The 23,566-nt window shown below is 41.5% G+C and overlaps 2 protein-coding genes across 3 annotated transcripts; one reads left to right on the top strand and one right to left on the bottom strand.

The window, feature by feature from the left end:
* The first annotated feature begins 1,322 nt into the window (after window positions 1–1,322).
* Window positions 1,323–21,246, top strand: Traf4 (TNF receptor associated factor 4). Of its 2 annotated transcripts, XM_065865809.2 has the most exons (3): window positions 1,323–1,568; window positions 2,151–2,217; window positions 19,424–21,246. In XM_065865809.2, the coding sequence occupies exons 1-3, from the start codon at window positions 1,360–1,362 to the stop codon at window positions 20,615–20,617; spliced, it is 1,470 nt and encodes a 489-aa protein (XP_065721881.2). In that variant the 5' UTR covers window positions 1,323–1,359; the 3' UTR covers window positions 20,618–21,246. The 2 variants fall into 2 exon arrangements, with proteins under 2 accessions (XP_065721881.2, XP_016945711.1); XM_017090222.4 differs by lacking the exons at window positions 1,323–1,568; window positions 2,151–2,217 and adding an exon at window positions 12,148–12,695.
* On the bottom strand, window positions 21,230–23,524 carry LOC108021479 (zinc finger protein ZFP2). Its single transcript, XM_017090221.4, has 2 exons — window positions 23,391–23,524; window positions 21,230–23,330 (listed from the first exon to the last, which is right to left on the bottom strand). The coding sequence occupies exon 2, from the start codon at window positions 23,324–23,326 to the stop codon at window positions 21,293–21,295; it is 2,034 nt and encodes a 677-aa protein (XP_016945710.3). The 5' UTR covers window positions 23,327–23,330; window positions 23,391–23,524; the 3' UTR covers window positions 21,230–21,292.
* Window positions 23,525–23,566: the final 42 nt, after the last annotated feature.

The raw sequence follows: 23,566 nt of genomic DNA, 5'->3' as shown, positions 1-23,566 counted from the left end.
GTTAAAAGTAAAGAAGAGCTAAAGATGAAAGTGCAGACAAAGCACTGGCTGAGTCCCCAAGCCGAAAGTTGCTGTTTCCACTATTTCTTTTGTACTGGAAAAAATGTCTAATAAATAATGATCATACATAAAATTTCTTAAGGGATAAAGCTAAAACAGTATCTAGTATTTTTATTTTGTAACCACTTTCCCTTGTTGTAGAGCATTATTAAAACCCTAATATACTTAAAAATGTATAGTCACAAGGTGGGTTTGAACTTAAGCTTACTATTATTAAAATCTGAATTATAGTATTATATCATTACATCAAAATAACCTTAATGAATTTCTATCAGGGCGTTTTTCTTGTTGGATTCCACAATCCAATAAATCACTCTTTATTTATTTAACAAATTAAAGCTAGAATATAATACTAATCATACTACTTGTAAAAGAAAGGGCGCTGGAAGCTAAAGAATCACGCTTTATAATGAGTACTACTATGACATGCACAGAAATCTTTCCTCAACTTTAATATGAGGAACACAAGTAGGTGTCATTATAAAAAATCTTATTTTTAATAATTTCTTGCAGTGCACTTGTGGCTTCCTGCAGCTTACGACGTGTGACGACATGTAGAACTAATTGTCGTCCACTCTGGCAAGGTAACCTCGCCCCGGAGGAGAAGGTGGAGGAACTGGGGGGCAGGTCCCGAGGACCAGGAGGGGAACAAGACTGGAACCGACTTGGCAGCAACTCTGGCTGCAATTGGCTGCACCGTTCGCCTTGTGACAGGCATAAATCAGTTTTGTTTCAGTAATCGGCGCAGCAAGAAGTCAGTGGATGTCGAAGTGGAAGCCACCTGTCCGCAGCTAAAAATCGTTGGTGATCTTGAGATTTTCGCGTGTGTTGCGTCATAATTGAAAATGATCGCGGTGTGAGACCTTAAAAGGAGCGATTCCCAATAGTGGCAGACACTCTGCTTTTTTTTTGTTTTGATATTTCAACGGCGACAACTTTGCCAACGAGTTAATTAAAGTTCGGGTCGTGTGCTCGGGGAATCGAATTGTTTGGCTGATTTATGTTGAATTGCTGGACAGCCATTCCTTGGCCAAAAAAGGCGCAGCAGCAGCAGCGCTAGACAAATAAACCAAAAATTAGCAACATTTAGTTAATGCACATAAATAAGATACGACGAGCTATTCGATATTGCGAGACTCCAAATTGGGCAAGTCGTTCGTGTGCCCCGAGATTCCAATTCAAAGATCTCAAGTCCCAAGATCCGTGTGGGCAGAAGTCTCAGTCTAACAAACAAAAAGAAAATAAATGACGAGTTTAAATAACACTAACAATCGGCTTTGCTGAGGCTTTTGGTGGTTAATGAGCTGGACCCATATTTGGCCGGATCGAAGTCGTCTCAAGATGCCCGCCCCTCCGAGCACAGTGAAGCCTGCCTCTGGTCACACGACCAAGCTCACCCATGGCAAATCCAGCAACAGTAGTAACACCTTGTGCAACTCCGTCGCCCATCTGAGCGACTCAAGGACCAATCTGACTGTCAACACGCCCACAACTTGCCAGCGATTAAGGTATGACACTTTTACAGCTCTTCGTTTCTGATATTGGAACTAGTTTATCGGGCCTAGACCCCAAAATAAATGCCCTCTGTTTTGATTGTCGTGTTAATAAATAATACTATGGCGTGGGGGTCTTTGAGGTGCACGGGCCCCACTGTGTGTTAGGTACCATCTATAGAGTTCGGCTAATTGTGTGTCTGCTAATAAATGAAATTTGTCAATCTTAGTTATGGCAGAACAGAGTGTTTAGTTTGTGTGATTAAGTGCTAATTAAAAGTAAGGATTTCATAAAGCTTATCTGAAGATGTTATGTGATTACTTTAAAATTAAGTTTAGAGGGAAGGCGCATAAGTTCAATGCTTAAAAATCCTACAATTATTGCAAGACCTATTCTTCGACATATCAATTTAAAGTCAGACATACATATGGTCTGGTATGGTATCATCTGTAGAAACATTTTATAACCAAAATGAAAAATGTACCCCTTGAAATTAATTCGTGACGGAAAGGATGGTACATAATTTACATATCATTTGTTACACCAAATTAAAAATGCACAAAATGGTTTAATTTTTAATTGTCTTGTATTCACAGCGAAATGTTTCGGCGTTCGATTGCCAGCAGCACCCAATCCAGTTCCAGGGAAAATACCTACGAGGAGGTAAGATGTATATACATATGAATATACCACAGATGATCCTTAGATAAGGCATTACAAAATTTCCATTACAATTGTAAATGTAGATCAGGAAAGTTATTAATGAAGTGTTGCGCGTGAAATGTCTTGAGAACTTGAGGGAAAAATTTAAATCAACCCCAGAAATGGAAAACCGATCATTCTTACCTGCTCTTTTGTTGAATGCCCATCACAATTGGACTAATTAATCAAACAAAATGCCAAGACGAAAAAAATTTCGTGAAAGGGGAGAGAATTCCTGCGAAGTTTCCGTTACCCCTAGGAAAACCTCTCGAGTTTCCAGGCGTTCCGAGTTGATTTGCTTTTCATAATAATAATCTTTTAGCAAGCCCATCAAAGGAAAATAATTTATAAACATTTTAGGGCAGCTCAAAGGCGACTGCCTACTGTGTATCTGTATCTTACGCTTACGCATCGCTATGTATTTATAAGTGCGCGGTGTGTAATCCGAGATACTTTTGGAAAGGGGGGTCTTCGCCCAGGAGCAGTCGATCGATTTATAAACAGGCCGACGCGCTCAAGTGTGCCAGCTGCCGCTCGGATTCGTTATATCTTTGAGATACACAAAACATACCTTTCCTATTGCTAAGAAGCTGCGAGGATTGCCAGGACCAACGCATCGAATCCTTAAAGACGGCAGGCATTGACCTGCTTTGGAATGCAAAGCAAAAACATCTGTCGCCCTCAAAAGGGATCGTCTTCGAGGCAGATAATATACTATATATATATTTATGAGTCTCGCCCGGGTGTCCTTTTTCGTGTTGTTACAGGCGTCGTCCTCGATTTGGCGCGCTCAAGGAATATCAGGTCGATGCTTGATGGAGCTGCATTCCATACAGGTTTATCGGGTACCTCTGCCCACAGGATCGAAAACATCTGCCTGGGCCATAAGCGGGTCCTTTCGTTAGCCAGTCCAATAATTGAAAGTAATTTCCCTGCACTCCAATGATGGCGGCAAGGTGATAAGCCAGTTTAGTCGCCAGCATCCTGCAAGGATTGCTCACAGTTTCCGGTTGAGGGGCAATCTTTATAGCAGTCTTAGTTCAGCAGGATAAGGATCTTATCTAAAATCAAGAGGTTTCAGTCCTTTCGTGTGTTTTTCTGATCTTAAAAAAGTTCAAAGATTAAGATCAGGTTTGATTTTAAACATTATATAAACACATTGTAGTTAATCTTGAAATATTAAAAAAAAAGTCAAGTCTTCCCTTGAAATTCCTTAAAGTCGGAAATTAACAGGGACATCTTCTATTATTTTTAATGACCTTTTAAATAAGTACCCCCTTTTTATTAGACATGTGTTCTTAAACTCCCCATTACATAATAAAAGTGTCAGGCCAGAAGGTATTGTCCACACGTTATATGAAACCAAACGACCGCAAACTCTGGGCTCTCCATGGATACCCAAGTATGAAAATGTATCTGCCAGATGCGACTGCCATGGATACGTGGATACAACGCGTGTAAAACGCATAAAATAGCAAATTACCGCGCTCCAATGCATGTCATATGACGACTTCAAAGCTTCAGCTTTGATTCGATTTCATTTGAAACTGGGAAACCGCAATGGCAGGCGGACTTGGAATCGGAGACGCAGTTAAGATGCAGATACAAATGCAGATGAAGATGGAGGCGATCGCAGCTCAAGTTGAGCGTGTGGCAGGCAGACGACGATCTCTAATGGGCAATGGCATCATAATCATCATCATTGACAGGCGGTCTCATGTTGCATTTATGTAGCTGTGGCCACTGATAGATGGAAGTTAGTGAACCCCAACCCAGGCCAAGTTGCACCCCGAAAAACCCTCGTTAATCTATGGAAAGTGCAAGTGAGTGCACTCTAGTCAAACATTTCTCTATGTGCCTAATCACAAATCAAATATTTTTCTACGCCTCGAGGGTTTTATGGCCTTTGCTGCGCTGCGGTTCATCGTCTTCGGATTCGGATCGGAATGGGACTGATTGGGTGCCCTCAAATATTTGACAAGACCCAGTGCATTCGCCTTCTGTGTGGAACTCAAAGTATCCGTCTGACTTTGGCCGGATTGATAGCCTCTAATCAGTTGCTCTGTTTGTCGTCGAATGGGTCTCATAAATTACACTACTTTGCATTCTTCTTCAAGTGCTCTAAAAAGGGGTGACGAACCTGCCTGAAATGTTTTTAATTTCTATGGTTAATTGTTTGATTTATGGCTGGGAAGTGGAAAATTTGAAAGCTGATTTATGTGAAATTTTTAATTTTATATATCATAATCAAATTTATGTCATTACCAATATATAACTGAAAAGTTTTAATGTAATTTTAAGGTTCTATATGCAGTTCTTCATAACTTTACCAAAACAGCGATATCGAATGTAAATACCTCAGGTTCTTTAAAGTTTTCCGACATGATCCCACGGATTTTCCACCCTTTTCCCTGCCAGATTTCCCCACTTGGCTAGACCAAATAAGTGTCACCTTCAATAACTGTAGAGCTGTTTCAATTGAGGAGATATCACAAGTCAAACATGCGATGGCTGCATGGACTTGGGTCATGTGCCTTTCATTACTGTCTTCGAAGGGGTATCTATAGGGTTTTGAGGAGATCCGCCCCCCGACCTCATTGAAATGCAAACAGTTACGATACTCCCCTGTCGATTCCCCACCGATCCCCCGATCCTCCACTGATCTGGTCATGTTATTATTAAAAACACCTAAATGGGTCGCCAAGAAGTGGGCACTACGAACTGGGGATGGGTCGTGTGTCCGTGTGCTTTGTAGTGCAGCACGTACAATAAATTAGTGACATTATAAAAAAATTAAAACGTGAGCTCCTCTAGCCGAAGATATTTTGACAATAATAAGCAGCTTTGTGCGCTGCCTTCTTGTTTCTTTCTTTCTATATACCTTACATATACCATTTTTTCGAGAGCCGCAAATTCACAACGCAAACAACGTGACATGGGGATCGAGATGGGTTAGGGTTTCTTCGGGTTTCTTTTGGGGGGCCTGTGAATTCGTTTTGTTTGCCTCTGCTTCATGCGTTTTTATGTTTTATAGGCCTTCTCATTAGCATGCCCATCACGAGAAGCTTATAATTTTGAACTCTTCTTTTTTTGGAGTGGAGCCGCTAGGACAAGGCACAATTGTCAATAAAATTGCTGAACCGCCTGACAGCACGCACTCGCAGCACTTTGAGACATTTTACGGCGGCTCAGAAATCCGTATCTTAGCCCCAAACAATTAACGAAATAAAAAGGCCGCTCGGCTGAGATCCCACGCTTTTTTTTTGTTGGGGGACGGGAAATGTACAGCATTTAAATAATTTTTCGATGCCAGCCCACACAGTCACCGCAAGCGGATTATTTGTATACATTTTATTGTTTCAAATTTATATGCGAAAAATGCATATATGTGAACCGAGATTCATTCACAAAATGTTGGCGCATCTTTAAGTAACTTAGTTATCATAATCGTATACACAGCGGAAATAAAATAGACACAAAATGCTAGATACACGAAGTCTACCTGAATCTTGGAATTCCTAGCCCGCGAACTGGTGAATGAACTGGAAGAATATCTCTTTATCTTTGTTTAACCTGAGGTTTCTCTGAGCCATTAGCAGCTTTTTAGCCGGAATTATGTTGTCTCTGTGGCCGCACTTGACTTTATCTGCAACCAGCATGTTTGGGAATGGAAAGTCCTGGGATCCGAACATGTTTTGCACACATTTCGGGCAAATCCTGTGTGGCCTTTGACCTGCAGGTGGTCGTCCTTAAATAGATTCAAATGAAGGGTGCCGAAACTCAAGGAAAATGGCAAACCCAGCTCAAATTTTTTGACCCACAGTTAAGTCTATTAGAACTGATTGATTTATCAGCTAGATAAGTTATGAATAGATTATTTTACCAACAAAAGAGAGATTATATTTGAAAATAAGATGTCAAGGTTTTAACATTTTTAATATTTGTTTTAAATTTACAAAGATGTAAAAAGAGTAGAAGCCGAAAATAAAAAAATATATACAACAACATAGTTGTAGTCCTTATTTTCGATCCCTGATAAACAGAACTAACTATGTTGTTCGCAATCAAATTTATCGCAGTTAATATAGCAGATAGCCATAATCTGATTACCCACTAGATAAAACAACTTTCTATTATGGCTTTCCTCTGTTTTCAGGCAAAAGAGACAACAAAATTTGCAGCATTTTCTCATTAGTCTTTTCCTATGCGGCACAATGGAAGTTGGCCCAAGTTGCGACTGTCTCCTCCACTGATGATAATTAAATCAACGTTGCATGACACAACTTAATCAAAACTGAGCCAAGCTGAAAGTGAATTCGGCTGGCAAAAAAAGATACAGAGATACGAAGGTCATAAATGAGGTCAACGAACACGGTCCAAGTTGTCAACCGGTACTGTAGGCAGAACCCATTAATGTTTCTTTGGGGCTTTGAATAGTTTCCCCAAAAAAACAATCCAAGAAAACAAAGACTAAGCTTTGTGTACTTTTTTTTTCTACTGCTTTTATCAGCCCATTTACGTGCCAAATCAGCGGGTGAAAGTGTTGCAAAATGAGCGAAACGAACTAGCGAAATTGTTCTGAGGTGAAAATTGTTTTTCCTCGCTCCACAAGGAAGGAAAATACGCTCGGTACGAAAAAAAATTGCACCCAGAGCAGACGCCTCCAGTTGGTTTTCGGAATTTTCCCACACTTTGCAGGTGGACGTGTCTGAACTTTGATTAAACAGCCCGCGTTTCCACAGAGTTTTTCACTGAGTTTTTCCACCAATCTGTAGCCGGGTAATAAATGTGTAACATTCTGTAATGGCTGGTGTGTGTGGTAGCTTGAAAACCGATCTCTGAGTCATGCTCGATTAGTCAGAAGAACACAATTTTTTGACAAGTGAACGGCCTGCCTTTGAGTCACTCACTGTTCAACTGCAAGACTTTTCCATATACATTTCCATTTCCCGCGCTGCCGCGGGAAAAACTAAGCGTGTTCGCATTTAATGAGTGTCACTTTTATCGATCGCGGCGGTGGCACCTGTTTCCGTTGCATAATTTCGTTGTCCAGACACCAGAAACACACACGAGTGTTCCTTCCACATTAGTTTGTTCCTTGGGTTACCAAAATATTTACACATTTCTGGGAGTAAACGCGGCACAGGCGCTAGTTCTAATGAAGTTGCGAGGGAGTGTGGCAGGTGTCTGCTGCGGTATCTTACGGACCATTTGTAACCCGATAGAGCCAGTTTACAGTCTAATGAGAGATCAGTAGATACAACAAATAACTTAGCTGCTAATGAGTAAAAAGAAGTAGAAAATGACCTGGAAAATGTGCATAGTAAATGCTTTAATTGGGTTAAAAATATAGCTATGGCTACCTACGAAATATATGAATAGGCTATCCTGTTAAGATACATATATTTAAATTTATAACTCATTTAAGTTGAGTCAAGAATAGGAAAGGAAGGTATTGTTGAGATCATAATTTTGTTGTACCTTTGGATATCTTATGATATATTTCACCGAAATTATATATTATATACATTCCTGAAATTATAGGTACATTAGGTTTTTACGAACTGATGTAAATTACCCTATCAGCACTCTTCTAAAACAAAACGTATCACTTCAAAGACCCCTTGACTAATAGAAACACAATTGCTTGGCCCATAAATCTGGCTACCATATCTCAAGATCTTTCCCAGAAATGCATTTCGAGTACATCAGAGAGAGAGCAAGCCTCGTGATTTTCGTTATTTTTTGCACTGCTAACCATCCGCAACTAATGCGGCTGTAGGAAAGATACACGGGACCTGCATCCGAAGGATCATTCCAAGACGGAAGGCCCGGCGTGTGCGGTTGGCCAGGCTGTTTATTGTTGGGAAATCATAAAAGATCATAAATAAATAGCTGAGCACGGAAGATTTACATTTGCCGGGGACTGTCGAGGGTCGGTCACACTTTAATTGCCGCAGATAAAGCGAGTCTAAGCGGATCTCTTGGGCTGGGAAACGTACACACAGAGTGTGGTCCATTCGGGCCCAGTGATTCATGCTGAACCATCTCGTTTCCTCTGGTTTCTGGCCCAATATCGCCGTCTCACTGTGGGTAATTGATACCCGAGGTGTTGATTTGTAAAACAAAAAACTGTTTGCTTATAAACAAAAGGCCTTGTTATGTGCACGAGTAGCAGAGGCAGAGGCAGTAGGAAAAACAACTGAATTTTCGGGAATTTAGATAAGAAGCGAAAATGTTTTCATCCGAAACTGGGAACAGATAAAGATGGGTCACACCCATTGGCGGTCCGAGATCCCAAGTCTCCCACCCAAAATGCAAATCAATGAACCATTAGCTTTGGGAAATGTGTAGAATTGAGTGTTCCCTTTTTAGGCCTCTGATGTGGGTCTCCACATCTCTCAATGACTGACAGCCTGATTGTGGGTCTTCAGTAAGCAACATACTACCAATCTTTCTCTTGATAAGGCAAACTGACTTATCAGCGAGGGGCCTCAAATATTTGAGCTGCGTGTTATGATTTCTTGTACAAACCCTGAATGTTTATGCAAGATTAATGGTCAGGCGCACGCCTTCCTTCCTCCTAAAAAAACCCCTCATCCCCTGCCTAAAGTTAAGTTCGTATACAAATTACATCACCTCCTGATCTTGAACTATTAATTAGGCAAATTTCGATTTGATTTGTGGGCTGGCTAAGCAGCGGATGTAACTAAGTGGAGATTAAAACTGAGAGCTTAAGCTGGGAATGTCTGGGAGTGGGAAACAGCTTTGTTTTGTGGGTAAATATACTAATAATGCAAATAAGAAAATATATTAGATCGAGTTCTAGAAAGAGAAAATCAATAATTTGTTATAAAAATGGGATAAGTGTTTTTGAACATATTTTGTAGATTTCTATAGAATATAAAATGTTATGAGTTATAAGACGTCTAAAGGAAAACTAAAACAAATCCGAACTGTTTCTTTTTTATGTGAAGCCACTTCCATTTTTATGTGGTAATAATATCCGTTCCGTGAAAATGATATTATGTATCTTAAAAGATATACACAAAATGAAATCTAGCCAAGAAATAAATCTAACCTTATACAAAATGTAAAAAACTGGATACAATAGAACACAAATTCCTTTGGCTACGTGGCACATTTGTCCGGAAATCTGCACACAGCAACTGACATATTGTCAAACATCGGCCATGGAGGACTCTTTTGCTACGATCCTGATCCTCTTTTGTGCGACACCTTTTGGAAAACTGTCAATAAGCGAGGGCATTGTTCGATTCCAGCCAAATGCAGCTGCCTTTCGCCATCGAACTGCGAATCATTTCCTCGGCCCGAGAACAAAGCCAGGCAACAGGATCCGGCAGCAAGGACATGTGGCAGCCAGAGGACAGCTTATTGGCCAGGCAGTGAAATCAGAAATCGAACCAGAGCATCTGCATCTGTCATGGCCGACATGTGCCGGCAAGATGCGAATGATTTTTGGCGGTAAAATAGAATTAACACAGGATTTTTGGTACCGAAATGACCGGAAAAGGGCAGGACAATACTTATTATTTTAGAACCCAGTTATTTGGCGAACCGCTAATTCCACTTAATTTGAAAAACCATTATTCTGAGGAATTTTAACCTTTTCTACGAATGGGGAGAAGCTCACAGAAAAAAATTTACACGACTTTCTTAACTAATACCTACAATACTTTCTATTGAAAAATATTTATTTCTTTTATAAAATATGTTTTCATGTACGTAATAATCTTCACCATTCCTATAAATTCACCATATGTTGAAAAAAAATATGGTTTAGGTAGTATTTTCAAGAATACTTAGTACAAAGTAAGGCTTACAATCTTACTGAAAATCTGCTCATCCTAATAACCAATGAACAATAATTATTTCTATAAAATAATTTTTTTTTTATACGTATCATTGATCACCATGATCGCCAGGATATCAATCATGTTTTGGATAAAAAATATATGTTCTAGGTAAAATTGTTTTAAAATCGTAACTAAAATAAAGGAATGCTTTCAGTCTACTGAAGATCTGGTCACCCTGAGGAAACTTTCAGCTGGAACCGAAGCCAAAGCTGAATGAACTCATTTCCCATTGCTCATGATGGCTCAGCTTCTAAGCGGCTTTCTGTCTTTCTGGCCGCGAAGAGAGCGAAGAGAGAGCCAGGTCTTCGCTCTTTCTCCGCTCGGCTCTCTCCTCTGGGCCAGAAAAAGAAGCAGCAACATGAACGGCAGCAACTTTTCTTGGTTTTATGGCTCTTTTTTTCGGCAACATGCTCAGTCAACCTTGGCAAGGCCGTTGTTGCCGGTTTTTATGCTGCCTGTGTGCGTGTGAGCGAGTATCTGTGAGTGGGCCCCTGTGGCTGTGTGTTTTTGCGTGGGTTTTCTTTGGTATGTGGCCAACGGAAGTCGGGAATGGGTCATAATCGACATCCCTACTCCTCTGGCCCCTCGATTCCTCCATCCCCTCTTCAATTTTTTCACTCCTGGCCGACAGATGTGGTGGCCCTTTGGATAATTGCACTTGGCAATGGCTTGTTGGCATCATTAGAGCCGCGTTTGGGTAAATATAGCAATTACAGTATCCGCAGCATGTCCTGATGCCAAATTGAGCGGAAAGCCCATAGAAAATGGAAAATGACAAAGGAAATCGAGCGCAGAAATTAACAGTTTGGAATATTGAGGGTTAGACTTGGTCCAAGGAAATGGGTTTGAAAATGCTGCAACTGTTAGCGTGGAAAACCTTTACTTTTTAACAATGAATAATTGGTAATTATGTTTTACTTCACTTTTGTTTTTTAAAGTTGAGAAATACTTACAAACATTACAAATATTAAAATTCCTAGACATTCAAATTAACTAAAATTGGGTACCCCCATCGACTTGGCTTTAATGATCTTTTTAAATATTGCACATGCAGTTCCAAAGAGAGTTTCATCATTATACCCAATGAATCAATATGTGGCCCTTTTCAACCACCGCACAGTGGTAGTGATAGTCAACGAAAATTTAATATATTTATTAACTATTTGTTATAATAATCTTAGAAAAATACAGTTTAAAATCTCAATACAAATTTAAATTAACCTATACTTTCCTCTTTTACTGTTAAGGAATTATAATAAACTTTGTTTAAATTTTATTGAATAAACGATAGGTGATTTAATATTAATGAAACATACTTCTTAATTATAATGCTTAACAATTGAACAAGCAAAAAAAATTTAATTGGGTAATTATTTGCAAATATTACGTAGCCGCATAGTAGGTGTTTTTAGTTTGGTCCTTATCTGATTTATTAGTAATATTAGCCAGAATTAGGCAAAATAAAAAAGATTTAGCTTCAAAAAGTGAAAAATTTCTTCAGATAGTTTATCATACTTATCAGGTATTTTCGATTTCAAACCAAGAAAGTGCTAGCAATACCCAAAATATATATTCATAAAATATTCGTTTTGATTGTAACTATTATCATGCTCAACAATTGAACAAGTTAAAAAAAAATTGAAATAGGGAAATAATTTTGGAATATTATGAATCCGCCAAGTAAGTTTTGTTACTAGTAGTAATGTTAGCAATTATTTCAACTTGCAAAATAAAACTATTTACTTCAGATAGTTTCAAACCAAGAAAGTGCTACCAATGCCCACTGTGCAACCCGTTGAACAACAACACTCTCTCTCTCTCTCTATATGGTCACAACACTCTCCCCAAAATGCAATATCCCTCTCGCTCTAAAGTGCATTACCAGAGTAGATCACCGCCTTTTGTCTCGCTTGCACAACCCCTACGCCACATCCGTGAGCATAAGAGTGAGCCTGTCTGCGTGAGAGAGCGGGATTTTGAGTTTCAGAGCGGCTTGGACGTATCTGCCTTCACTGCGTCACTTCAATCGCTTTCGAGAAGTCGACGCAAACGGTTCGTATTCGTGAAGTTCGCATCTGTATCTGAAAACACACAAGATAAACGATGCGCGTGCGCCGTGTGAATTTCGCAAAGTTTTGAAATAGTCAAGATCTATGTGATGTGCCTATAAACAGTGCAATTACCCAAACAGAAAATCAAGACAAGACTCTCTAAATAACTTGCCCATTGAAACACTTTTGGATTAGTTTCACGACAAGCAAATTGAAAATTAAACCAAAAACAAACACAAACAATATGGTTCGAAGTTTGGCCCAGTGGACGAAGACGCTGAGCTTCCCCTCACGTCTCTCGCCAAATCGCAACTCCAAAGATTGCTCCACTTTGGCCGGTCCAGTGCCGCCACCCACTCCGCCCAGGAATAAGACGACCTCGGGCAGTGGCAACTGCGCCACATCGCGCTCCTCCTCGTCAACAGTGTCCTCTTCGCACTCGTCCTCCCACAGTTCACCCACTCCAGGGAACAACAACAACAACATGCCCATCACGGAACTGGAACAGATTGTAAGTTTACCAAAAAAGATATTGGGGTTCCGTAGAGTTATAGAGGGTAAAAAATCGTATTGCATCTTATCATCCTCCAAAGAATATTTTTTGCTAGTGCTGCAAATTTCATATTTTTGGTAGATTGATTTCCTAATTATACATAAGAACTTATATAAGATAATAAAATAAAAAAACAGTAAAGCTCAGTTATTAGTGTTTAAAATGCAAACCATAAGATATTACTGTTTACAATAGTTCAAAAAGTTTTTATATGCTACTAAAAAGATTATTATTTTAAATTCCAATCCCTTAGATCTTCTTAGATCGTCATCTTCAGATACTTAACTCTAAATATTTTTCAATCATTAGTTAGACTTATCTACCAATCTTCTTCTATAAAAAGGTCCTTCAATGTTTTTTTTACCACATTAAAATATGATTAAGTAGAACGAGGTTATCACAGAGGTGAGAGGAAAGCAGCTGCGGGGATCGTATCCGTATCCGTACCCCTGGTGATGGGACTTCCTGTTTTGGCGAGCCAGCTGTGCAAACATTTAACAACCAAAGCCCGCATATAATTTCCATAGCCATAAATGCCTTGCCAAGTCCCCAACACGAGTGCATTCCATTCCATGCCAGATAAAGCTCATTGACCCAATTGAATGGGGCCCTAGACCAGAGACCAGATACTACGGCTTAGCCGGCTCTTATCATTATCAATCAATCAGTTTCGTAAAACAAATAGCCATATGTAGAGCGTGGGGACGTCAACTGATAGCGGATTTCCACACCCGATAAGCGAGCTAACAACTATCGAATATATTTATGGGTTTTCCGCACCGCATCGAGTGCAATTAAGCCCCCGCCGTTTTGATGGCCAAGTTGAGAGCAATTTGCCAGAGCTGGGCGACAGATTGCCGGGGCTCAGATCAAACACATGGCAGGAATAGGAGTACAAAGAAAAAACGAAAGAAATGGAAATAAAAATCCGAAAAGCAAACAGGATGTAGATGCGCTTGAACTGTTGAGGATGGGAATGTTTTAATGCATGTAGACAGGCCGATCTTGGGCGACAACATATGGGCACAACGTGGCCCGATTCCCAGACATGGAAAGAAGAGCCGGATCGAATGGGGAAAAAAGGTTTATTGAGGGGGATAAACAAACGGCGATTTTGAGAAAAAGGATTTACCTAGAAGTGGAAAAAAACCATCGTAATAATAAAATTTGGATTGTACAATCGATTCATATAACAAATCAATTCAAAAGTTATGAACCTGAAACTATAAATATGTTGTATTGTTTTCATAAAAGGTGACTAGAATTTTTATTCAATTAATGTTTTCGCTCCAAAGTTAGTTTTTCCCACCGACTAAGACCATTTCAATGCGGATTCGAGTGGGCATTGCAATCAGAATTCCCGTAGTTCGATTTCGCTGGCATTTTTTCGCAATCCGCTTTTGACATTCTCTCTGGTCAGTGGATTCCGCAGACGAGAGCTGCATTCATTTGCAGACCCAGACCCACTGCCAGCCACACCCACGCGGCACGACCAGGTCTAAAAAATTAAAAAAAAAATAAATAAAAACCATTAATAAAAAAAGGAAAAACCAAGACTGCCGCACGAGCATGCCACAGTTTTCATCGGCGGCAAGGAAATGGAAAATCGTGACCAGCGGCTAAGAGGCGCCGGCGACGCATCCGCGGAAAATGCCAAAGTTGAAGAGCACTTAAGATACGGGAGTCCAATGCAACCGTTAGGCGATGGAAAACTATGGGCTTATGTAAGGCAGCTTCACATTTTTGCCATTTGGCGAAAAGAGAAAAACAGAAACAAATCAGCAGCACAAACAAAAACAAGTTTCTTGTTTTGGTTTTGGTCTTAGACTAGCGAATCGCTCGGAAAAGTTGCCCAACGGCTTTTCAGCAGCTGCTGCTGCTGTGGTGCAAAGTACAAACATCCTTGGCCAAAGGTAAACCAGTTAACCAGTTCCAGTTGTGCTCCAAGTGAGCCGACGGGGGCGTCTGCCCTGTTTCCTATTCCTTTCCCCTGGGACTGGCATTCCTGGAATTTCGCAATTACCAGGTAGAGCCGTTAAGTGGCGGGATGGGATGGGAGCTTCCGTCTGGGAGAATGTTTCCCACCAATCCGGATTTGATTCGCTCTAATCCCGTTGCATTTCCCACTCTGGGAAGTGGATTATCTTATGGTCAACAGATTAGTTTAACTATATCAAGTATTCAGTTAAGAACTGGGGATGCTTTCAATATAATACCAAAAATAATACGAACTGATTTTATAATATATTATGTTTTTTTTTATTATATTTATAACATCTTAATATAATACCAAAATATTTTCTATATATTTGATATTTCATAAACAATTTTATAACATAAACAATCTTGGAAAAATATACCACTTAACAAGTTCTTATCAAGTAGAAATTGAATACCTATTTTTTCTGCCAGCCTGTAGAACGTGCTGAACCTTTATTTTCACAAACATTTCGCTTTCGATTAGCAATCAATTAACATATTGTTGGTAATGACACATTTCGCTCTGGCTTTTGGCTTTGGCTGAGTCAACGGATTTCTCCCATTCTCTGACTTTTAAAGACCTTGTCAATGCGAAATATTCATGCTAATGACAGCAAGAATTTTGGAAAGAGTCTGATGAACCCAAGCAAAAAACCCCGATTGTTAACTGCATTTCCTGTCGCATTTCCAGACAGGCAGCTGCTAACCAGACCAAAATAAAGGTCATGCCAGAGCCACAAAATGTGGCAGCTGCAGCAAAGTTCACCTGCCTGCAACACTGCAGAAGTTTGGCAACAATGTAGGGGCCTCTAATATATATTTAACAGAAACTAGAACATCTGATCAGTGGGGATCACAAGTCATAATTTATCCATTTCTTAAGGCGAACGCATGCAAATTCATCACCGTGATTAACAGAGGCAAAAAGCAGCATTTAACATGGGTTTTTCTGGGGTATATTGCGGTATTGCAGGTGCAGAGGGAGCGACAGAGCAACATGGTGTTTTTACCTGTTTAGAAATCAGCTGCTCTGCTCCGCTTTGTCCCCTCTATTTCTCAGGTGAAACCAGTTTCTGGCTTTGGCCATGTTTTGTTTTCATTTTTTTTTTTTCGTCGCTGTGTTTTTTGTTTTGTATTTTGCAGCTGTCTGGGCTCAACCATCGCATCCATCCATTGTGAGTTTGCTGCTGGTGGCTATTGCTGAAATTACATACTGGCTGGCTATTTTGTGAAATTGACAAAACTGCGCATCAGCTGTTTTATCGGTTTCCTTTATTGCTCGCCCGTTTCGCTAACAAATTCGCCATCGATGCACTTTTAAATCCGGCATCGATGCACTTTATTAGGTCACCAAAGCAACAAACTCATATAACCACATAACTTTGCCAACCTGTGTGGAACTGTGGGAAGTTTTAACCTTAGGCAAACACCCCGAAAAAAAACCGATCTAATTAGTGTTCCAGCTGTGGGTAAATATAAAAAACATTTAGCACAGTTTTCATAGAGCTTATAATGTTGATACCATACAATATCCATATGAATGCTGAGAATTTCTTGGGCAAACACAGGCCGGCTGGTCTCGAAATATAAAAAGCTAATGCCAATGCTCACGTACCAAATAAAAAGCATGCCAGGGGCGTTTTTGTAGGGGGGGTATATATGTACATATATGCCGCAGACCCATGCCAAGTTCCCCCTCCATACGATCCCTTTGTGCATTACACAAATGAACGTTAACATATTTTGGTTGGGAATATTTTGTGTTAACTGAACAAACGGAAGTTCTCCCAGCGGGAATGGTATATAATATAGGGTAGGGGGTTTACCAATAATGGAAGGTGCTAAGTCCCCTTGCCCCAGAATTTGATGATCTTTTGGTTAGCAGGCAGAGAGATCGTGCTCTGGCAGAACAGTAGAACATTCTGAGAAAATAATGCCCGTATTCAGATTGGTTTCTTAATGTTTTGTTTGTCATTTGCTTATCATAAATATGAAATAATCAAGAGTTCCAGCTAATCAACTTGTCTAGCGTCTATTGTATTTATGTGGGAACATGTATTAATATTTTTCCTAGCCTTTACTATGTTATTATTTAAGGGCAGTTCTTAAATAGACCGAATCATATCCCGCATAACTTCGAAACTCATTTGGATAATCACACAGACAAATCAAAGAAATCCCAACGGACTGCAACCCTTTAAATTAAAGTGCCTCCCAATCAATTTGTCTATTAATAAAGCCCCCAGAGTAACAGATCTTCGAGAAACATGCCCGAGCCCAAAGTTTGGGCCGCCCCAAACTTTCAACAGAAGCATAAACAATGGGTTGTTGTCTGATTGAAGCCAGGCCATATCATAAAATAAAAACAAACTACTTCGTCTATGAGCGCCTTGAACTTTAAGGCAATGGGATGGGATGGGGGGAAAATTCCAAGTAGGAGGCACATGTCTTACAGGGAATCGAATGAATTCGATGTCTAAAATTATAAATTTGTTTTCCTGCCTATTCCTAACTTCATTTTTATGATATGCCATAGAGATGGGGAAGTTGCCACTCCAGGAGACTCCAGGTTGCGTTCCGTAAAAATAAAACAAAATGCGCCAACTGCTGTTGCTCATAAATAATGCGTTTGGTGTTTCCACTTTCATTGGCCCGAACATTGATTTGGTTTGGAGTTGTTTTGTCTGTCCGTCTGTTTTTTGATTCATTTTTATGTTATTTTTTAATTACCGAAGCCTGAAATTTGGCCACGCTTTCGTGTCTGAATTGGAATTTCAATTGGCTTTGTCTGCGCGGCTTTACATAAGAACCAATCAAACTGAATGACTCTGACTCCGGGTAGTGGCACAACAATATTCTTTATTTTTTAGCATTAGGAAAAAAGCAAAAGTTGCCCAGAGATGGCTTAATTATATAATCATCCAACGAAATCGAGAAAACGACCTCCGTATCTCTATCTTTGTGTGGTCCCCCCGATGTGGAAGTCAAAGTAAATTAACCTTAGCAGAGCGGCAAGTAATTGCCACTAAAAAAAAGCCTTCCTCCGGGCTCCACAAACTCTTTAGTTTTTTTTTTTGCCCCTCCTCCATTTGGACCATAATTGTTTGGTTTCCCCGTAAACATTTGGAGCCGGTTGACAAACAGTTGGACGGGGCCAGCTTTTGATCTCTGATCTCCTCTCGGATGCTGCTGCATGTTCTTCATTAAACCATCCATCCAATCCACTACATGATACGAAATTTGTGTAAACATCTACCATTTGTTTACGGCATCTCCGATTGAGTGGCAGTTACTTCCTGAACAAACTCCAACTCGTGTGTGGGTGGTTTGACTCTTTGACTCTTTGGATCTTCGATCCAAGTCCAATTGCCATTGCCTAATTGGTCCATGGCCCCATCCAGAGTTCAACTGGAGTTCATCACATTTTTTAAGTGACATAAAAATAGCAGAGCGAGCAGAGCAAAGCGAAGAAAATGAGCACAAAACTCGTTTTCACGTTAAATGAAATTACCAGCAAAAGGCGATTCCATAGAAATAATATTTTATTTTTTTTTCCATTACGCCCATTCGGCGGAGGGCACATGGGATCCCATGTGTTAATTGCTTATTATATCTTCGTTTTTTTATGTCGCCTCTACGAGTCTGTCTCGGGGACCAGAACCAGATGCAGCGACATGTTCATTTATCAAAAGTCAAGCCACGCTCTTCCAAAGCCCCCGACGACAAACTGCAGATAAGGTCAATTAAAAGAGTCAACCGGAAATGTCGCGACGCTCGGTTAGGAGCCACAGATCCCGTACAACATCTCTCTTTTCCCCCCCCCTATTCGACTTCTATAATATTTTTAATAGTTTGTCAAATATCAGATCGAACAATTATCATATCCAAATGTGGGGGTGGCTGGGAATTCGAAATGGGGGCGTCTTAATTAGATTAGACGATCGCCAAGAGTCGTACGTACATAAATATTTTCGCACAACAACGCAATTTATTATTTTAATCTACCGGATGTGAAGTCGCACTCCTCTCGCAGTCCCCAGCAATTAAAAGCATAAAGCAGAAGTGCATAGGGAAAAAAACTGGGGAGCACAGAACCAGAAGCGGGTGCAGTTCTTATAAACCCGAAGTACTAGTATACGAATATACGTTAGTAAGGGGGCAGAAGGCAGTCAAGCGAGGGCTGGAGAAGTTGGGAGAGTGCCCAAAAAGAACGTTAGAAGGTAGGACAGGAAGTGCTTGTCTGGGCACTGGGTGTGCCTAGGAACATGAGCAGTCATATGTGAAGTAGTAGAACCCGAACCCTCCAGGGAAATGCAGCGAAAAGGTGCCGAGCAGGTAGCTGAAAAATCAATATCTGCGATGGACTGGATAAACAACAGGTCGAGGGGATCGGGCGATAAGAAGTGCCATCTCCTGCCTATCAGGCTGGGAAAGCAAATCTCAAAAACACCTTTATAAGGAAGGGGGGATCTCAGGGCACTCATTAGTTTCACTGCAACTTCCGCACTTGAAAAGTCAGCTCACACTGTATGGGTTTCTGGAAACGTTTTGGCAAACCAAGAGGTTCTGTGAACTCTGAAAAGGTAAACAGGGAGTAAATAAATATTTGTAAATAATAATATATATATACAACAATTTGAAGTTTGTTCTTAAAACTCCTTAACGATCTTAACTAATAAACTATTTTCTTTTCTTACTACTTACAGATCTATCCCGGTCCCGATCCCAAACACATCATGGGCTCCCTGGTCTTCTGCATTCACCACAAACAGGGCTGCAAGTGGTCCGATGAGCTGCGAAAGCTGAAGGGTCATCTCAACGCCTGCAAGCACGATGCCACCCAGTGTCCCAACAAGTGCGGAGCCCAGATCCCACGGATCATGATGACCGATCACCTGCAGTACACCTGCACGATGCGGAGAACCCGTTGTGAGTTCTGTCAGAGCGAATTCTCCGGCGCCGGACTGGAGGAGCACAATGGCAGCTGCGGCCAGGAGCCGGTTTACTGCGAGGCCAAGTGCGGCCAGAGGATCCTGCGCGGCCGGATGACCCTTCACAAGTCCAAGGACTGCGCCAAGCGACTCCGACGCTGTGCCCACTGCCAGCGGGAGTTCTCGGCGGACACACTGCCGCTGCATGCGGCCCAGTGCCCCAGGGCTCCGTTGGCCTGCCCCCAGAGATGCGATGCGGGTCCGATTGCCAGGGGTGAGCTGGAGGCTCATCTGCGGGATGAGTGCCAGTCGCTGGCCGTCTCCTGCAGCTTCAAGGAGGCGGGCTGTCGCTTCAAGGGTCCCCGCCAAATGCTGGAGGCGCACTTGGAGAGCAACGCCGCCGCCCACCTCTCGCTGATGGTGGCGCTCAGCTCCCGCCAGGGTCAGCAAATCCAGATGCTCAAGTCGGCGGTGTCCAAGTTGTCGATCAACTACACCGGCACTTTGCTGTGGAAGATCACCGACTGGTCGGCCAAGATGACGGAGGCGAGGGGCAAGGATGGTCTGGAGCTGGTCTCACCGCCCTTTTACACCTCCCAGTACGGCTACAAGCTGCAGGCCTCGATGTTCCTCAATGGCAATGGTCCCGGCGAGAATACCCACGTGTCCGTCTACATAAAGGTCCTGCCCGGAGAGTACGATGCCCTGCTGAAGTGGCCCTTCTCGCACTCCATCACCTTCACGCTTTTTGAACAGGGCGCCCAAAGTGGCCAGGGAGGCGTGGCGGAGTCCTTTGTGCCGGATCCCACCTGGGAGAACTTCCAGCGTCCCTCGAACGAGCCCGATCAGCTTGGATTCGGCTTCCCGCGCTTCATCTCCCACGAACTGCTGCACAGCCGACCCTTTATCAAGAGCGATACCGTGTTCCTGCGCGTCAAGGTGGATCCCAGCAAGATAGTGGCCGTCTAGGGAGCAATCATTATTATCATTAGACATTTACTCGACTTGTGTAAATACTGTGTATTTAAATTTATGAGTAAATCCCCTAGCCTAGCGTAGTCTAGCCTATTCAGTCCCAGCGGCAGCTTCGGGCGATGTTGGCCGGGAGGAGCTAACTGGCCTTGGAATGCCGACCGCTGGGCCACTGCGTCATAGTCATACTCGTTTCGTTTAGGTTTTTGCAGTGCTGGAATTAAACCAAAGCATACTTACGCATAGAAATACATTTAGCGATAACATCCAATTCATCCATAAATGTACGCCTAAGTTTGTGTCTTAAGTCTTTTGTTTAGAGATTTGTATTATTGCGCGCGATGCGATCACTTTCAAAAGATCTTCAAACTAGACCGTACGCTCAAAATCAGTTAGACCATAAGTTGCATGTACATAGCGTTAAATTCGGAGCAGCCGCAGCAACCGCAAACCTAGTTCTAGTTGTAGCACCTAGTTAGTCGCCTAAGCCAACGCATTAGTCATTAGTACCATGAACACGAACATAAACATGAGAATCCAACTTTCAACATAGTCAAATAAGTTTATGCTTAAAAGCTACAAAGTCAAACATACAATAAAATGAAATAATTATTATGCAAATTGTACTTTTGAGTGTTTATTTGGTTGTGGGATTAACAATATTTATAGCAATCATAATGGACCAGTTACGACTCTTTTGTTTTGTTTAACGAATTGAGCTATATTGAGCTGCTGCTCATCTCCATCGGCGGGCTCCACACACTCGTTGTAGTCTATATTACGAATGCGACATTTCCGTTTTCCATCTACTCTTATTTTGTGAGTCCGCGTGTGTTCCTTAAGACGTTTTTTCGTAATAAAGGACAACGGGCAATCGTCACACCGGTATGGAGATTTCTTCTTGTGGTCCACGTTGTGCATTTTTAGACCATGTTCACTGTGGAAAGCCTTTGTGCAAAGCTTACATGTAAAGCTATATTTTCCCTTATGAGTCGCCCAATGCGTTTTGAGATGGTCTTTATTTCGAAATGACTGTGGGCATTGGGAGAACTGGAATGCTTCGCCCGGCTCCTTGCTCCGGAATAATCTTGTGCATTCTTGCGCGAAGATATGTTCCTTAAGGGTTGTCCTGTTTTCAAAGACACGCTGGCACTTTATGCATTTGTTCGGCTCCATCGACCTGTGACTACTCATGATGTGATAATTCAGATAAAACTGTCCTTGAAAAAACTTGCGGCACTTGGGGCACCTAATAGGTTTGAATTCACAATTGTGGTTTTGAAGTTTCCCTTCATGTGGGAATGACACTTGGCAGAGGGAGCATTTTAACTTTGGCGGTTCCTTGTGGGTCTCGATGTGATCTTTGAAAAGCAAGTAGTTGGAGAATATCTCGGGGCAGTCAGGGCATTTGTACGTTGGTTCCGCAAAAGGTTTTTTAGGTTCATCGTCATGTGTCCGGATGTGATCTCGCAGAGCCCTGTCGTCTAGCGACTTCTCTGGACAGTAAGGGCACTTGTACAATGTTTCCACCGCAAGTTTTTTGGCATCATTCCTATCCTTATGTGTCCGCATGTGAACTTGAAAAAAGCTGTCGTATAAAAATATTTTCGGACAGTATGGGCACTTGAAAGGTGGTCCTTGTCCATCAGACGGCCTATGTATCAGCATGTGAGCTTCAAGATTGCCTTGCTTAAAGTATATCTTAGGACATTTTGGGCACTTAAGCCTTGGTGCTTCCGCGACAACTGGCTCATTATGCGACCGAATGTGAGCTTCAAAATTGGCTGCGTGTAAGAATATCTTTGGACAATGAGGGCATCTGTGCGGTGTTTCCTTCGTGAGATCTTTGTCACCATGCGCCTCATGATCCCGGACGTGAGATGTCAGAGAAGTGAAGTCCGTGAAAGCCATAGGACAATGATAGCAATGAAATTTGTATGCCCCTGCGCAGGGTTTTTGGGTTTGTCCTTTAAAAGATGGATCAGTACCATGGACTTCTTCGAAGGGGTCTTCTTCAACAGGCTCGTTTTTTACATGGATTAAGTCTTCCTCGATGATTTCTTCTTTTAGTTGGCCGTGTATCTGTTGATCCCTTTCGTTAGTTTGTATAGTCTCGTATGCATTTTTCACAAACTCAAAGCAAGTTGGACAAATGGTTTCAGGAAATGTGTTCCCTTTTTCGACCCGCAATTCGACGGAGTGCGAAACCATAGTGGCAATTGAAATTCCAGATTCCAGTGTATCATCAAATATATTGATCATATGCTCGTACTTCCCCTGGCAAACCAGGCATGTTTCCATCGCCGGTTCTTCCAGGCATTCCGTTATGATGAAGTACTCTCCCTGCGTGGGTTCCTCGTCGAGGATCTCTTCCTTAATTTTGGTAGACCCTTCAATGATCTTTTCCTCAACTTTGGGATCCTCCTCATGGATATTTTCCTCGGTAGCGGGATCCTCTTCAAGAACTTCTTCCTTTATTATGGTGTTGTCCTCGACGATCTCTTTCTCAACTGGGGGGACATCTTCTTCAACTATGGGTTCCTCCTCTTTAATGGTGACATCTTCTCCAGCTTGAGCATGGGACTCGTGGGCTGTGCCAAATGTGTCCAAGTGCAGGCACAGCAGGCAAATGGTTTTCGGAAGTGATCCTCCACGTTTAACCGACAGCCCTCGTCTTTGCTTGCAGTATATACACAGATTATCCATCGCCCTGAAATCCAATAACCAAAAATAAACCAAAATAATTGTAGAAACAAAAAATATTTCTTACCAGCAATTTGTTTACCATTTCCAGGGCTAAGCAACAGTATTTTTTAACTGCATGTACCACCCTGTGCCCAACACTGCAGTTCGAGCTATCGAACTGCTATCGATCTACAGAAATAACTTTAAAATATATAAACAGGGTTTTTATTTTATATAATAGGTGTATGAATATTACAAATA

The sequence above is a fragment of the Drosophila suzukii genome, chromosome 2L (genome assembly GCF_043229965.1).
Source record: "Drosophila suzukii chromosome 2L, CBGP_Dsuzu_IsoJpt1.0, whole genome shotgun sequence".
Lineage (NCBI taxonomy): Eukaryota > Metazoa > Arthropoda > Insecta > Diptera > Drosophilidae > Drosophila > Drosophila suzukii.
The sequence above is the reverse complement of the archived record's forward strand: the minus strand, read 5'-3'. Positions and strand labels throughout refer to the sequence as shown.

Coding starts and splice junctions, on each gene's coding strand:
- Traf4 (XM_065865809.2), top strand. CDS start 1,360: ATGAGCTGGACCCATATTTGGCCGGATCGAAGTCGTCTCAAGATGCCC. Junction 1,569..2,150: donor ACAACTTGCCAGCGATTAAG/GTATGACACTTT, acceptor TTGTATTCACAG/CGAAATGTTTCGGCGTTCGA. Junction 2,218..19,423: donor GGGAAAATACCTACGAGGAG/GTAAGATGTATA, acceptor TACTACTTACAG/ATCTATCCCGGTCCCGATCC.
- LOC108021479 (XM_017090221.4), bottom strand. CDS start 23,326: ATGGATAATCTGTGTATATACTGCAAGCAAAGACGAGGGCTGTCGGTT.